The 18,064-nt window shown below is 40.8% G+C and overlaps 1 protein-coding gene across 3 annotated transcripts in view; it reads right to left on the reverse strand.

Annotated features, from left to right (window-relative positions):
- SRFBP1 (serum response factor binding protein 1) overlaps window positions 1–14,820 on the reverse strand; it is a 63,174-nt gene extending 48,354 nt beyond the window's left edge. For 2 of the 3 annotated variants that reach the window (XM_052700606.1, XM_052700605.1), the window contains exon 1: window positions 14,655–14,820. In XM_052700606.1, coding sequence (XP_052556566.1) covers window positions 14,655–14,805 — 151 coding nt within the window. In that variant the 5' untranslated portion in view covers window positions 14,806–14,820. The remainder of the gene's footprint in view (window positions 1–14,654) is intronic. The other variant, XM_052700607.1, reaches the window with a different exon arrangement.
- Between the last annotated feature and the right edge of the window lie 3,244 nt (window positions 14,821–18,064).

Consider the following 18,064-nt stretch of genomic DNA (forward strand, 5'->3'; position numbering starts at 1 on the left):
TAATAAAAAAGATTCACTGTATTACAGTGCAAACTTCATGCATGTCAAAATACCTGGAAATAGCCACTACTAGACTTACTGTAGCTTCACACATTTGCATTATAAAAGCATGTGTAAATAGGGAGGTAAAAGCATGAAGAGTAATCTATATGCTTCTACAGGGCCGATCTGCTTGGTTCCAAGATTGTTTTATGCAAATATATACCCACAAAATAGATTCTAACCTTATGAAAGAAAAGCAAGTTCAATCTTCAGTCAGATCAGTTTCCTGTACTGGTTCCCGTCATGGTCACATGAATGCTTGTTGGTTCCAGGGCAAAAGAACAAGGTGGGAACATACAGATAGAGACAGAGTGAGCTAGGAGACCACAAACCAGACTTTGATCAGTAAACTATCCTCTTATTTAATACCAGGATCAGATCCCAGCAGGGTAAGAGCTAAGGAACACACTGTTTCTTTTTGTTCCTATTTGCTTAATTTCTTCCCAGTGTTAGTCTTGCCTTTATCATCTTTTGACGCACATGAACACATTTGCAGCAAGTGGACTGGATAGTATTGCAGTATGTATAAGCAAAGGTAGATAAGGGAAGCTGTGACAACTTCTTCTGGATTGAAACATGGCACCCTAAAGCTGCACCTGCCTGCAGCATTTCAGGATCCAGCCACTGGGATCCCAATAAGGGCTTACAATGAGAACAAGCAGACTCTGCATACCTAGGCAGGTTTCCACCTTTCTCACTGGCTAAGCTATGCACATACTCCCTGTGAATTACCATCAAACCCTTCCTCTGCAGCCTGCCTATGCTGTTTCCCTCATACATTATCAACTGAAGCACTGAGTCTTTCAGTATACTATCTTTAAATATTAAAAAAATATTAATACACAAACACTTTTCCTTCTGCATGTAAAATAGTTGTAATTCTACCATAATTTCTCCATATGGAAACCAAAATGACTACTCAGACTGCTAGTGTTTTCATCTAAAGGTTTTGAAAAGTGATTCAAAATATCTCAGATAGTTGAGAGGGAGTAAGACTAGTCTAGAGTTACTTGCTTGCTGCCAAAGACCAAAATTTAACGGATTTACTGCTTGAAACTCACTGTCTCATTGTAAAGAATTGGACTGAATATAGCACTTCAGAAAGTATGTGAGCTCTCAGTGTGCCTAGCTGGCTAGAGGCTTTCTACACCCTAAATAAACAGCAGTAGCAAATGGCCAGATAAGAACTAAACATCCAAAGATGCTACATTAATTACTACACAGGGCAAGGGAGCAGGGGTGTGGACAATTGATAAGTCTTACAAATCTGAGGGCTATGAGAAGGTGATTTGTAACCCTGCATTTAAATGATCAGCTGGACACAAGTTTGAAAACCCACAACAGGCACTGTGCTAAAAGTATCTCCATGGAATGCTGCAAGGGGATGTGACCAAGGCAGTCAACACACTAAGCTCAAATCATAGCATTTCTATAGTCAGGATTTCTTAATCAGACCAGAGAGCTGGCTAGAAATCATATGGGACTTTCACACCTCCTTATGTTTTGATTTCACAGGAAGACAGCAATAGAAGAAGCTGCAACTACGACACAGGAATTATCAACATAAACACACAAGAACAAATAAAGAAGAACGGATCCATATCCTTTTACTCTTCAGTTATTGGAGCTTTCAAAAGCAGATGAAACACCATGAAACCCTAGGTTCTAAATAACCTGAAACATGCTAACAAAATCTATAAAACATTTTTTCACTAATTATACAATTTGTGAACATTATCCAAACCCAGAATTCAAGAAGATTGTGCAGAACTGGGTACAAGGTCTATTATACAAAAAAAGTCAGAAACACAATAAGAGCATCCCCAGTATTAATAGCTGAGGAGGGAGAGGGATGCTGCTTTGTTGTTTTGTCTTTCTCCCTGATTACAGGGGAGGAAGGGATTACAAGATTACAAGGTACATTTCAGTGTTCTTACTCTCTTTTCTTTCATTTTGGGAAATACAGGCCCCTCTCTGAACAATCTGCACAAGTTGTTAAAACAGTGAGACAGAGAGAGAGAGAGATGAACTGACACCCATACTCTGAAGTTATTCTATACTAACCTGAGAGGTGCTATTTTTTAAAAAGTTTTCAAAGTTCAAAAGGAGACTCTGACTTTAAGCTGTGTAAGTCAATAAGAGGTCTATTGGTTACCAACTCCTCTGCAGCAGAACTTGAAACTAAAGCACCTGAATAGGCAACAATCCTTCTTGCAAGCAAAGCAGCAGACTACATCACACCCTCAGTTGGCAGGACAAGCTGGTGCATGTGATCATTTCCATAACTCTCAGTTTCACTGTCTATAAGCCACTCCAAGAGTCTGTAAGACATTTGAAAAAGAGCATGGTATCAATGTTTACAAGAGGAGAATGGTAGAAGTGAGTAAATTCTGGTACACTCCCATTCTAGTCCTTTCTGGTTCTGGTCATTAACTTGCTCCTTTATTTCCACACAGCATTGATTGTTGTGAATTGCACTCAGTAAATGGGTAATTCAAGCATCATCATAGCATTCTTCATCTGGCCAACCAGTTGGTTTTTGCATGCCTTCAGTCACCTTCAGAGAAGTGCATGACCTGGGCTTTCAGACGTCATCCATCACACACTGACAGGCCTTCAGTATCCTACAGACATAACAATTGCATGTCAACTGCCATACTGTCTCACTCAGACTACAGTTTTTCCAACCAATGGTCATTTCTGCACTGAGATAATGGTACTGGCCTCCTAACTCACCAAAGGAAACCTCAGAGTTCTCACAGCCAATGCAGTACTACTTTCCTCACCCATCCTGATGAGCAGTAAGACTTTGTGTGTTCTGGAATTAAACTTTTTAACCTGTTTTCCAAGGAAATGAGATTTGTCATCACATTGTTTGCCACTTAGCATCCTCACCCAATAACTTCAATTAGTAAACAGACACCAAACCTGATAGATCAGCAAAGGCCAGAGCTCCTACACATTCTGTGAAAACTGGTAGCTGAAGAAGAGATAAGAACCACAATTCACAGGCCAACCATGGAAGAGATACATAAGTAGAATTCAGACCTTTGTGATTTTGGCTGCCAATTAATACATGCATACTCATTTACCAGCAAGCTTAGGCAACGTGTGGGAAGCTACAGCTACTGCTGCGTGCTCAGAGGGGGCCCTCCAAGGGTAAGTAAAAAGCTGTAGAGTCAAAGGAAGAATGAAGATACTGGTATGAAGTTTCAAGGACCATGAGCTGCAAAGCTGTAAGATGCTAGGCTTCAGAGGATCTGCAGTATAAGCACACAAAATATTTTATACTTACTATATTATTTTGGCTGATGTTTTTAATCTGACAAGTGAAATTTCACTGCTTGCTGAAGTGGACAGAAGCAGGAGAGGCTCTTCTGTGTTAGGGATGTCACAAATAAAAAGGAGACATTTTTATATGCAGCTCAGATTAGTCCCACATGCAGGGAAGCCAGGGAATGAGAGGGATGCCTGCGAAAGATTATCATTGAGCAACATCTGGCAAACATCCACTTCTAAATAATAACTGAAAAGGCACTAAGCATTTTTGTGAAGATGTCATTCAACACAACCACTCATCTCCTAGTAAGACTCACCCACTTAAAACTTTCTTTTCACTGTCACCATACAGTTGTTATGCAAACACAAAGAAATCATACAAGAAAAATGCTTTCAAGTTGATAACGTAAAATCAAACCACGTTATTGTTTGAATGCAAATACCAGCAGAGTAACAACTGCATTGGACAAGTACCTATTAATACATATTAGGTCACTTTTCCATTTCTCTGTACCTATGGAAGATAAGAAATGAAATTAAAACAAACAACTACCTTTCTAGTGGCTCATCCATATGTGTAAGAAGAGGAATAAAAGACTGGGAAACCAAAGATAGAAAGTTTCTTTTGATATGCAAAAAATCCCATCAGAAAAAAGAAAAGGCCTCAACTACCATCTCATACTAGTAAAATAAAACTCAAAATATTGCATCTAAGTTAGCTTTGGATAGAAGTAAGCTACAGTTCAACTCAAATCTTGTAGCAGGTAAACCAAATCTTCATCGTGAGTACGTATCGCCAGTTACAAATCTTGATTCACCTTTAAGCAATTAGTTCTTCATCAAGTAGCTGCCAGATTTAAGAGCTACTGTAACCATCCTAGTGTAAGTCACAATTTCTAACTGCACCATAAAGCTCTTGCAAAATCTTTGCTCTGACATGACAGCCATTCCCACTATCCACCTATTTTAGGCATGGTACGCGCCAAGTCTCTCCAACATCCAGTGCTGGCTCCTTTGAGGCATTTTTATTTATTGAAGCTTGCTGCTTACTTCTTCAGTCTCCAGCTTTTCCACACCAAATACACACGTTTCCCTTCATGAGCTCTCTTGCCCCTCACGCTATTTCTTCCTCTGGCACATGTTACCTAGCCACCAGTTCTGAGAGCTGGAATACCTGTAGTGCTGTCTCTGTAATGTTCACTGCAAAGGCTGTTGCATCTCTCTTCCCTTCCACCATCCTGGTTATTTCTAAATCACTTCAAGAGTGAGCAATCACCTTAACTGCCCTCTGCTTTATATCGTCTGGAATTCCTATTTTATCATGCAACTAAATTTAAGTTATGCTATCCTGCTCCTATGTTACTTATTTCCTTTGCAGCAGTCCTCTAGAGATTTTTGCCTCTGGATGAAATCCCTTATTCATTCCTTTGAACCAGCTGCTACTCAAAACAGTTTCTACCAGCTAGCTTCTCATGCAACCAGTACATCCATTAGTGCATCAGCATATCTGTGCAAGACTTCAGACTTTTTCAGAGATCTTTTCATATCACTGCAAAGAGCCATAGCGCTTTCCAGAAAACATGAACATATCACCACAGCAAAAATTTCTGGTAAGCTGAATACCTCATGCATTTTGTTGGGTAAAAATATAATGGAAACTGTTTCCGTAGATGCTTAAGGATTTGGATATACACATCCAGCATTTAATGGTAACTTTATGCCAGTTATACACTGCAGGTATTGCCTAAGTTAAATCTCATTTCTCTTGTCTGCTCATTAGCTTCAAGTAACTTTTCGAAAGGGGTGGATTTTCTTTGAACACTCTCATTCAAGACAAAATAAATGTTATTTCAATATTTTTAGTCTGAAAAGCTATAAGAGCTATAGACACTGGAAGTTTTGTTTTCTACCAGTCTGCTTTGTACTGCTGGCTAGTTTTCACTCTCCATTCAAAGTATCAAGGTCAGAAACTAGAGAAGCGAGCTATGAACTCATAAGAACAAAAAGAAGAGAAATAATAAAGACAAAGAGAAATGTATAGCATTATTTGGAAAAAATAATGGGAGGCTTTTATTGGAAACTGTATTATTCTCATTTTTGAGTCAGAAATTGAGAGAGCCAAACCAAAAAATGGCACTGTGTTTCTTAAACAGCTTTACCCTTACCTGCACTTTAATACACAGTAGCCTAAACATGAGAAATACGAAGTCTCTAACATGACATCCCTTGCCCTGAGCTTCTGGCTCCTGTTGGCATACTTCTCACTTCTGCTCCCAAACACTTTTGAGATTTTGTTCAATTTTAAAGACCTTCCAACCCAACTCCTCATTCTACCAAACTGCTATCCAGTCATAACCTGGCAGTTGCCCAATTCAACTGCTGAGATCCACTTTATATGTGATGTTTGCTAGACTATAAACAAGTCTTCCAGCCTGTGAGAAACTAGCTTTCAACACAAGTGAAAGACTCCAACCAGACTTCCAGATGTCATACTCTAATTAGTGAATTAGTGGCCCTAGTTTATTTCTGGTCAGTATCAAGCTTACTGATGATTTAAATGGAAGTTCTGGTATGAGCCATTACAGAAATGCTCTACTGGACTCAGTTCTGTTCTCCATGCTCATTACAGAATAAAGAAGAACAGAATGTCTGCACTATAAAGACATGGTAACCGATTTAAATTCTAAGTAAATTTTGAATACACATACACACATTTTATTTGGTGTTAAATGCACCATAGGTAAACATTCACCACTGTGACCTACCTTTGTAAGAGAATAAGTAATGTACTGGTAATTTTTTATCAAAGCATAAGCACATTTTAAAATCCTTTTCTAAAATACAATTTAAAGGGCACTCAAAGAGTCAACTTAGCAGCTTATTGTTTCTGTGTAAAAAACCCTAACTGAAACACTTTTCTTTTAAGTGCACTACTAACCTCCATTAGCACAAGACAAACTGAAAGGAATTGTATCACTGTTACACCAACCACCTATTCACAATGAATTTACAACTCATTACTATTCTTCTTCTAGCACACTCCCCCCTACTCTAAAAAACCCAACACCATAATATTCACCTTTCTTTTACCCCATTTCAGCCTTTCTTCTTTTTCAGTTAACAGCAAGTTTCATGCCTGGTAATACAGAGATTTTAAGAAGACATTTGCAATGACAGCACCAAGTAATTAGGCATGTATACTATAATTAAAACATTTCTAAAAAAACACAACATTTTAAGTATGCATATACACCTATACATTAAATCTGATAGCATACTGTGCACTGCAAGTATCTCAGCTCCTTTCAAATACAAGTTAAAGTTTCCCATGACTGTGTTTGCATGTTTTTTTCATTATTGTACACCGCCACACCAAGCAACCACAGATGTTTTATGAGAGCATCTTGCTAGCCTACGTGGCCTACCACACACTCTTTATATAAACCACTTGTGCTACGAAAAAGTTTTCCTTTCTCTTCTGAAGTACGATAGTTTGATAAGGGTTATACACAATATTGCCAAAAAGCACAGTTTGCCATGTTTAATCGCTTCCGTAATCTGCTGAAAGAAACTCTGTGTCAATGGTTGATCAGAATTTGCTGTTTTTATTAGTGTAACTGATGATGTGGCAACTCTAGAAACTTTAGAAACAGCTGCTGGAACTGTTCCTAGAAAAAATAAAGCCACAACTCCTCAGAATTCTATCTCACAGAGTATAAGTTTGGAAATTTCATAAGCTTTCAAAAGACCTTTTCCTTAGGACATTTACATGGTCTGTAAAAGAATGTCAGTAATTTAACACTTGAACTGTTTTAAACAGAATTCAAGCCCAATCTAGCACAGTTTTTTCTCCTTCAAGGAACCGTTGCACTTAGAATTATTTATTAGTAACAGAAGGAATGCAAGAATTTTACATGCATTTCCATAGAGCTAAAATATGACTGCTGTCAAGCACTCCGGAGTTTAAAGAGAAAGCACTGTTAGCCTTCTAACTTTGCAGACACTTAAAACTTACAGCAGAAGTAGTAATTTGCCAGCATATTGAGAAAAAAAGTGATGGAATAGATTTGCTATTTGGTTTTGAATTGGGTAATTTTTTTTGTCTTTTTTTTTTTTTTTTTTTTTTTTTTTTAAACTCCTGCAGCTTTTTTATATATCTTTCCAATAATCACATTAGATTCATTTCAGTGGCATTTCAGTGACAGTAGGATCATCTTCAATTACATATTTAAAAATATGCATAAACCTGGAATTTACCATGACAGAACTCTGCCAACAGCTTCAGTTTCAGCAACAGAACATTCCAGGCACCTGCACTTTTCCCCAGAGAATATTAAGTGTTTGCACTTAGAGCAAGATTAATTTTGAAGTGATCAAACTAAAGCTAACTCTCATTGTCCAAGAGGGATGGTCTGTCTGATATAACCTGACCATATCAGCAGGTAGCTCAAAACTCTCCCAGAACTGGTGTCCACCATCTGAAGAACAGATTGGGTTTTGTAGCTCTTACTGGCACTGAAAAACCAAAAATTACAGAATGTGTTCACTGTGAAGGAGTCCAAGACAACTGCTCCTGCTTAAAGAGAGTGGCTTGACCTGCATGCTAGACTAAGATGGTGCCGGAACAAACAAGACTCATGAGCCAGAGACAAAATATTAAAATGGAACTCATCTGTAGAGCTGCAAGAAGAATTTCTTCAGAGTAAATACTCCCGAGTTCCACTATTTCCTCTGAGGGAGCTCATGTATTCTATGTTAATTGTTGGATAAGAAGCCTCTGGAGCACAGCCAAGAACTTTTCTAAGGCAGTACTCCCACTGGCTAACCTTATGGCCAAACTCCACTTAACACATACAGTCGCCCTTCTTTCCTAGGCAGAAGCCTAGCATCTGTTAGTATTTGTGATTAGTGCACTCTGCTGGTGATTGAGATCACAGGATTCAACTCATCTCAGACTGAGGAATAGGATACCACAGAGCAGTTTTCTCAACTACCACAATGTCTTTCTGACGACTAAGCTGCTACACAAAAATGCAGCATTTTCTTCATCAGACAGATACATGCCTTGAAAAAGAGCATGGTATTTTGAATTTCCAGCAACAAGCCATCTCATAGCACAGTCCAATACCAGAGAACTAGTCAGATACCGCAGCTCATGCCTCACCTCCCCTTTAGTCAGCTACTAAGTCAGCACTCCGGAATATTAAGTTGCACTAAAGGCGCTCCTAGATTCACCACGTAGCCCAGAGGACAGCACACAAAATGGATCTTCGAGGGCAGCTATTTTATTTCAAAGAGAAGCTTGGATAACCGCATTGGGCTGGCTGCCCAGTATTTTGGACTGTTTTAAATACCATAGTGCCTAACAGCACTCAGTCATTGTTATTTTGAAAGTTTCAGTCTAGAATTCTTTTTTATCACTAGCAAGAAGGTCCAGGAATGTACTTTAAAGTATCACAACATTCCTTGGGTAACATTAGCTATTTGGACAAAATAAACTAAAAAACTGAATGCTCACATCAGTTTGTTTGACAGTGAAAACTGATTTAAAAAAAAAGAAAAAAAGAAAAAAAAGAAAGCTGCAGGAAATACAACTCCTGAAAAATCACACTTTGCTTTATTGATTAGAGGGTTGAAACTGGTTTTAAGAGTTCTTTTCCTGTGGGTAAGAGACGGAATTTTTTAGCCCCCTTAAGACACTCCTGTTCACATTTTCCAAAGATAAATACAGATTTTAAAAAAGCATAATAGTAAACTGATAAGATTCTTTCATGCTGGATTGTAACTATTCTTAATGTACTCGTTACCAAGATTAGACAGATCTAAGGGCTCCTCTGGCCTTTAGGGCTCTTGGTACCCCTTAGTGGTCATGCTCCTATAATGCTGGTCAGTAGTTACTTTCTGTAAAATAGACAGCTGTCAGACAACGCAACTGCACATCATACAATCATCCCAGTTTGGTTTGCTGGTCGAATGCTCTCCCATTTGTTTATTTCACAGAAATGCCATGCCTAAACTAAGCCACTCCACTGACAGGAGCGGCCCGCTGCGGTGGAAGGGGCACAGCCCATCTCCTCCCACCCACTGCTCCCCTCTCAGCCATCCAGCCCCAGACCCACGCTGCAGCTCTCTGCTAACTTCACCCAGCAGCAGCAAACTACCTCAGCAAGAAGTATGCTCTGCTCAGAGGCAGGAAGGCAGGGGCAGGCAGGACATGCAGCTGGAAGAGAGGAGCAAAGAGAGAGAGCAGCTTCCAGTCCTGAAGCAAAGAGTCCAGCAGCCCTGACATCCGTCTGAGAATTGCACTCTTGGGGCACAATGTTAAACATGTCACACTGAACAGCAAAGTAATTCTTCACAAGGAGCCTCAAGTTAAAGACTTCTCAGTGTTAAGAGCTGTCCCAGTTACTATTGTTGAAAATGTGGAAAAAAAACAACAGTGAAATACTGAATGTCATCTAATGTCAATGGAAACATGCAGAGGCAAATGACATCTGAGTGGTGCGGCAGTCAAACACTGAAGACTGAAAGTAAGGAAGAGCTTAAGTAACAGCTTTAATAAATACCCTGGAGTAATCTCAAACTACATTTTATCTGGAATGTCTCTGCAGAAATGGTGACTATTGAATGACAGAACTTCCTTTTCACTTGAGGCACATTTTAAATTGACATTTATGTATAACGAAGATAATCACCGGCCTGGAGCATCTCCTGTCCAAGGAAAGGCTGAGAGACGTGGGGCTGCTCAGCTTGGGGAAGCAAGATTGAGAGAAGATCTGATCAATGATTGTAAGTGCAGGTATGAAGTGCAGGTGGCAATTCAATGAGGCCAGACTCTCTTCAGAGATAAGTCAAGGAGGTGGAACGTAGGAAGATCCACACAAACATGTGGAAGAACTTTCCTGTCAGTGATGGAGCACTGGAACAGGCTGCCAGAGAGGTGTGTAGTCTCCTTCTAAGCAGATATTCAAGACCTGGCTGGACGCTGACCTGGGTGACCTTTTGTAGGAAACCTGTGTTATCAGAGGCTTGGACTTGATCATCTCTAGAGGTCCATTCCAGAACCCATGGTTCTGTGATTATGTATCAGCGTGCTAGACCTACTGCATTAATAACAAATATCTTATGTGTTAAGGACAAGCATGGATAAATATTTTACACTTTATACACCTTAAAAAAAAAGAACCCATATCTGGATTGTGCTTCCTTCCAGTTGTGCTGTGATAAATGATGCAAGTTTCACAGAACTACTGATTTAGCACAAATCTTCAGATTTCACAAAATTTCACAGATTTCACGAATACTTCACAAAGAATACTTCAGTCCTTCTTTACCTGCTACAGTTATTTCCTGTAGCTACACTGCAAGACTCTACTCTGCTGAACACCAGCCTGAAGGCCAAGCCATATGCCCAGATTACCTTCCAGCGTAGATAACCCAGAAGTTGACAGCTGTAAACCAAAGAAGGATGAGAACATGAGTGCTGCCATACAGAACATAGCACCTCTAAGTTCTGGGACCCAAAAAACTGCTGAATGGAATTCACCACTTTGAGTCTGAATGCTAGGTTTCTCCATGCAGAATCTTTTCAATCTGCACTTCAGTTAGTAGACCGAAAGATTTGTATGCATGCATATTACTGTCAAGACAGACTTCTATACTAAACCTGACTTTAAGAAAAAAAGGAACACTTCAAACGGAGGATAAGCATTTATCTAGGCATCAGCTCTCACTATTTAAAACAACATAGCTTTAAAAGTCAATTTATGTGACTCATAGGAACAACTCTGAATTCTGATAAGATTTAAAGACACTTCACAAAATACAATGACTTATTAACATACCGCTTTGGCCCTTACAGCACTCATGTATATTACAACTACACATTTTAAATGCATTCACATAGAGATTATTTACACAAGCTCATGCGATTTCTGAGGTTCACTTCTGTGAAGTAGTTGTAACCAACAGTGAATACCAAGATCAAAAAGGAGAGCAGAGCAATAACTGCATCTGCAGAATGTGATGGTGAAGAAATGACAAAAGGCACACCTGGCTTGGTTTCCATTCACAAGCTTCTCCTTCATACTCTCGCATACTTCTGATCAACAAAAATAATTCTTCACATGAAATGTGGTTATCTCCCTTTAGGCTTGCCCTGTCCATGGCTGTTGATGATGTGCTGCCACCTAGCACATGCTTCCAGAAAGTTTAGTTCATACACATCTTGTAGTACAGCAAACTATTCTGTGATACCAGAAAATCATCACACAGCAATATTTTTAAGGATTCCTTCAGTGTGTATGCCTATAAAGACGAGAATACAATTATAGTCAAATGTAGACAAGCATGGCAGAAAAACAGCCATACACATTTGACACATAAAAGTAAGTCATCTTTTTATCTTTGTTCAATTAGTGTTTGTTTTTTTTTTTTTCTCTAAACAAAGAAAAAGAAAGTGAAAAGCAGTAAAAATAACACTACTTTCCTCTTCTTTCCCAAGAACTCTAATTTTCACATTTTTAATTCCCTTTAACTTTCTGCAACCTTTAGTCTCCCTATAATTCTCTACCTCCTACTCTGCCTTGGGCACAGATGTCAAAACTCAATAGAAAAACAGAAATGGGATGTCTGAATCACACACACACAAAAACAAACAAACAAAAAAACAACAAAAAACCTTTTCTCACATGAAATCACACTGCAATTATACAGTAATCACATTTAAATTTTTTTTCATTTTCATTCGCCATTAGATTGGAAGAGCTGGGAGAATCTGCTGTTCCATGGGTGCACTATTTTCTATCTAAATGATACCTTTTAAAAGACTTCCAAGATCTCCTCTCCAAATTAACGAGCTGAGGTTTAACAAAAGCAAGTGTAGAGTCTTGCATCTAGGGAGGAATAATTGCATGCACTGGTACAGGTTGGGAGGAGCTCTGAAGAGAGGGACCTGGGTGTCCTGGTGGATGACAGATTGGCCATGAGCCAGCAGTGTGCCCTTGTGGCCAAAAAGGCCAATGGCATCCTGGGGTGCATTAAAAAGAGCGTGGCCAGCAGGTCGAAGGAGGTGATCCTCCCCCTCTACTCTGCCCTGGTGAGGCCTCATCTGGAGCACTGCGTCCAGTTCTGGGCTCCCCAGTACAAAACAGACAGGGATCTCTTGGAAAGAGTCCAGCGGAGGGCCACAAAGATGGTGAAGGGCCTGGAGCATCTCTGCTATGAGGAAAGGCTGAGTGATCTGGGTCTGTTCAGCCTTGAGAAAAGGAGACTGAGAGGGGACCTGATCCAGGTCTATAAATATCTAAGGTGTGGGGGGCAGAATGGCGAGGCCGGACTCTTTTCAGTAGCGTGTGAAGACAGGACAAGGGGAACCTGTGCGACCTGGTGTAGGGAACCTGCTTTGGCAGGGGGGTTGGACTTGAGGATCTCTGGGGGTCCCTTCCAACCCCTACGATTCTGTGAAATGACCAAATTAACTCAAAGACTGCCAAAAAAGAAAGGAGACACACTGCAGTCTTTTGTTTCATTTCCCTGCATAAGATTTTCATAACATTGCTTCCTTCAAGATTCTCTAGTGATAAGGGAAATAATCACCCCATCAAACACCTGCATTGCTGTCATACCAAGACACTTTCACATCTTACTTCTTGATAATATTGGCAACAAATGCCTGCATTGTCCATTAGGAGCACACACTTGTTTTTTTTTCTCTTTTGTGGTGTTTTCAACATGACAGTAATAGAGATCTCCTGTCACTGAATAAACTGACCCTATTCCAACAGTGATTGCTTTAAAAACCAGTAACAAACATACTTAACAAACAAACTTAAATTTCTTACTGCAATAATTGCCATTATGTCTATTTGATACAATCTAACGAATGCACTGTATGAAACTGATTTTTACACATTAATATCACCCATTACCAAACTGGAAGCGCATGCAAGAGAAATTTAGTTCTAATACAATTACTTGATTAATGCTCACTCACTATCATCCCACCTTTATCAGAGAAAGAGAAATATTTCTTAACAATAAGACAAACTCTCAAAAAAGCTTCCCAGGAAGTTAAATACACAGAGCATTATCCTGGTGAAGAAAATTTTATGACCACTTTCTGCAGTAGATAATACACTAGAGATGCTTTATGATAAGTTGCATAAACGGGAAAAAAAACGTTAGATCTATAGACAGCAGGTCTCCATCAGAAAGATGTGGCTCTTAACTCTTCACCAGCTTGATCTGTTGTCTCTCTTAATGGGTAGATAGCAAAGGTTTCAGTCGGCACTACAGAATGTCTTAAACTGATATGCTTTATACAGTGCCTAACTTTTTGTCTCTGGAACTTTCTGATGCAAGTTCACCACTTCAGGAATCTCTCAGAGAACTAACCTCTGGTTTCTTCTTGCTACAGGGTGCTAGCTGAGCTGTGAGAAATAAAACCATCACCAGTGTCTTTACTGAAACCTGTCCATCTTCTCTACACAAACTACTACAATCGTTCTCCTGAAGAATGGTTTGGTCATTCGTCATTCAAGTACTGTTTCTTGCTCCAATTCTTCCCATAAGAGCATCTCTCTTCTGTAAGGAATGAAAAGTTCTTATTTGGAATTTCTTTAGCAGGCTTCAGTGTGAAGCTGCTTACATGTGACCTAATTTGGCAGCCACAAGAACCAAAGGCTAATAATCAGCTCGACAGCTGCATGTGATATAACATTAAGCTACACATTTTCTGATGAACAGGTTACTTCCCCCTCCTGAGTTGCATGCAGATCACCCCCTCGGAGCTGTTATGTGCCTGGAACATAAGACTTGCTTTTAACAAATTAGGGAATAATTAGATAAGCACCAATTCTAGTTCTCTTGCAGATGATGAATAGCGACTGTAACGAGTTACCCAGGCACAGTGCTGGAGCTGGTACAACAGGTGCAGCAGAATTACCATGTTTAAAGGCGCACAGCGGGTAACTCTGGCTGTGCCAGGCTCTTCACATGCAATGATTGATTAACAAAACCCCCACCACAACAGAAACACACCGCACTATAGCATTCTACTCATTCTATAAAGCGTGAAAGCAATATTAAGCCCGCTGAAAGAGAGGACAGGAGAGGCTCTGAGGCGTTGATTCGCCACGCTCGGCTTCTCTACCAGAAGGGAAACGTGCCCGGCCCGGCTGAGCCGTGGCAAGGCGTGGCGGAACAGGCACTGCGGCAGCGCCTCGCAGCCGGGCCGGGCCGGGCCGGGCCAGGCCGCACCTTCCCTTCCTTTCTCTTTGCTCCACAGCCCATCTCCGCCCCGTCCGTCCCCACCCGTTCCGTTCTCCGCTCACCTCGTTGTTGAGGTTCAGCACCGGAGCCATGCTGCAGACCCCACGCCTCCTCACCGCCACAGCGAAGCAAAACTAAGCGCATGCGCCGTTCGCTCCGCGGCGGGGCCGCTCGAGGCTGAAGCTCTATGGTTGCAGCCGCTCTAGGCGGCATCTCGCAGGCCGCGGTCCTCCCACCCCGCCTAGGCGCGTGGTTTCCGTTTCCGGTTGGCAACTTCCGGTCGTGGGGGTGGGGAGGGTGGGTGGTGTGCTTCGTGGTGCGGCATTGAGCGCCCCTTGCAGCGCTGGGTCTTATTTCCAAACGGCTGGGATAGTGCATACGGCCTGTCCTTTGTTCTAACCCTCTGGATCTATTCCTGCCTTAATACGTAATCTGCAGCAGTAAAGCTGGTCCTCATCAGTGCACAGAACAGTGCTGTGTCGCAGGGCCTTCCTTCACATACAAGAATTTATGTATTTCTGCTTGTTTTCCCAGCCTCTATTTAGTTGATCCTAAAAGAAAAACTCATCAGAGATGGTTCTCTCCCCCTCAGAGGGGAGATTGTACCCCCTTGGTACGATTTCTCTACAGATGTCCCATTACATCCCATACAGTTCTTCAGTTTCCACAAACACCATGTTTATGGAACAATGAAAAAAGAGTTTATGATTGGAACTCTCAGTTGTATAAAAACTGGTCCTGTTACTTCATTTATGTTCCCGGTTTCTTGTTCAGTGCTCCTGGTGGAAACATCCAAAGAATAAATCAGCACAGCATCTCCGATAAAACAGATTTTATTCACAATTGCAATGGCACACAGAAAAAAAGATTACATCATTTATGTCCCATTACCTGATGCTTCTCTCTTCCTCCCCTGGTTCATCATTGACTGAGTATTTCAGGTTCACAGTCTTCCCGACACTCAACTGAACATACAGATATTGGCTAAACATAAATAGTTAATTTATATTTTATATTATTTATATTATAACATATAATTTATATGTTATAATATACATAGTATATAAGACATATAATATAGTATCAAGTAATATAATATTTCTATTGTATAAATACATATATAATATAAATATGTAGTGACATAGTATATAATCTATATAATATAAATATAATATATAGCATAAAATAAACATATGCATATATATATTATCTATAATATATAACAAATATAACAAATATATATTATATATATCATATTATTATATATAATATAATATGTTGCTAATTAATTGACTTCTAACACTTGCTTCCTGGACACCTGTTCATACTTGGACAAAGATAAGTTTGGAAGGAGGATGGAGGGGAGTATCTGCTGCATCCTTTCGATCCAAAAGTGAGACAGTTGGACCTCGTGTAGAGGCCCTGGCTTCTTTGATGCTTGACAAGCCTGTTATCCTTAGGCTAAGGGCCTCTTGGCAAAACAAAATAGCCTTTGAGTATGCTTTTTAGCCTATAATAGAAAAGCTGCAGCCTTTGTACTTGTTAATTACTTCATCTACCTACTAAGCGTGCATCAATATGGAAAGTTTATCTAAAGGAGAAATGATGAGGACTAATAAAGACCCCATTTTGTTGGAAAGTAAAGAGAATGATCAAAAGAATTACTGGTGTCGATAAAGGACAGCAGATGTCAGCAGAGACCATGAAAACTCATCTTGTTGGTTCTAACTGCAAAACATTCCATTCCCACATTCCCCCTGGCTGATCAGTGACGTTTCTCCAGTGAGCCAAAATACAACCCAGAATAGTCTTTTTTGGCATTTCTTTCGACATGCTTTGTCCCATACCAGCTGCTTATGCCGACCATCTTGGATACTGGGTGAAAATCCCTTGTGTATTGCTGGGTAATGGTGTCCACCTGTTTCCCCAGGGCACGGGAACACCAAATTTCCTGGGCAAGAGTCATAACCAACATCCCCCAGCAAGACAAGAATATTTTAAACAGGGAATGGAATTCCACAAGTGATGTTTTTACATCACAAACATTGAACAATTACAAAGACAGAGAGTGACAATGACTAACACAGTTATCTATACAAGGGACTAGATCCTGCAAGAAGGCTTTTTGCGGCACAAGCATTGAGAGATTGTAGCAATTACTACCATAGTTCCTATAACTGGTCAGGGAAAAAAAGAAGAAGAAAAAGAAGAAAATCAAAACTGTTCAGACATTCACTGCAAACGCCCTCCTAGACTCAGGAGAGTCTGAATTACTGATTGATCGGTTCCCGTAGGATTCCTCAAACCTGTGGGCCGACAGGGCCTTCCTACCCTAGCCAACAACCTTGCTTGTGAGCTCACGTTCCTCAGGGAGGAGCATACGTTCCTTCATACCCTGCATGGGACATCTCCTTACAACTTATGGCTTCCCTGTTCTCAACATACCTGGTTCGCAGCTGGGGTTCTCTCCCTGTTCTGTAGTGTATGTGTTGGCCCAGGGAGTCTTCTCCAAGAGTCTCTTGGGGTGCACCAGAAGCATCCCCTGGGCCGACCAGCCCCATGGCCCAGCAAAGAGCCTCCTGACTGGCTCACCAAATTGGCATGCAGAATCACATTCCATTACCATAAAGCAGGTATGTTTACTCAGCACTGCGTACATGCTGGATGCAGAGGGGTAATCCCTCCAAGCCTGCATACCAGAGGTCAGGAAGGGCACGTACTTCAAGAACAAGCTGCTTACATATGCATTACATGCCCATGAAAAGGCTGGGTTATTACAATGAGTCCCCCGAATGACTGACATTCTTCCCCCCCACCCTTGAATCTCAGTTCTTTTATGCATGCATGGTATCTCAGGGGTCATTTGGTAGTCTTTCTGATGAAGGCCATCTTGTTCACTGTGTATTCTGTGACTGGCTTTGGCCCTTCATCTTATTGGCTATGGTTCTGTCCATCAATCCGTTGGTTCTTCATTAATTTGTGGTTTACTGTTCCAGCCAGCTGTCTCTCATTGCAGACATGGGGCAGCTAACAATGTTACAGTAGGACATGGGCTTCTCTCACCCACGCCTAGATCTTCAGGGTCCTGGCAGACATGGGGAGGAGCCGGACCACCAGTGAAGACTAAGGCAACACGCTCTTTGAGCAGATTAGCTTTTTCCTTGTCTGAGGAAGCCATCTCTCTGTTCTTATTTATCAGAGCGGGAACACTGTCCTTGATCTGTCTCCTGTGTATGTACCTGTAGAACCCCTTCTTGTTATTTTTCATATCCACCACCAAGTTTAGCTCTACTTGTGCCTTGGCTTTCCTAATCTTATTTCTACACATGCGGACAATGTCCCTGTATTCTTCCCAGGCTACACAACCTTGCTTCCACTTTCTGTACATTTCCCTATTTTCCCTCAGTTTAAGCTGCAAGTATGTGCTCAGCCATGCCAGTCAGCTGCCTCCTCTGCTCGGTTTCTTCTGCTG

This window comes from Tympanuchus pallidicinctus, unplaced genomic scaffold (genome assembly GCF_026119805.1).
Source record: "Tympanuchus pallidicinctus isolate F22 unplaced genomic scaffold, pur_lepc_1.0 scaffold4, whole genome shotgun sequence".
Lineage (NCBI taxonomy): Eukaryota > Metazoa > Chordata > Aves > Galliformes > Phasianidae > Tympanuchus > Tympanuchus pallidicinctus.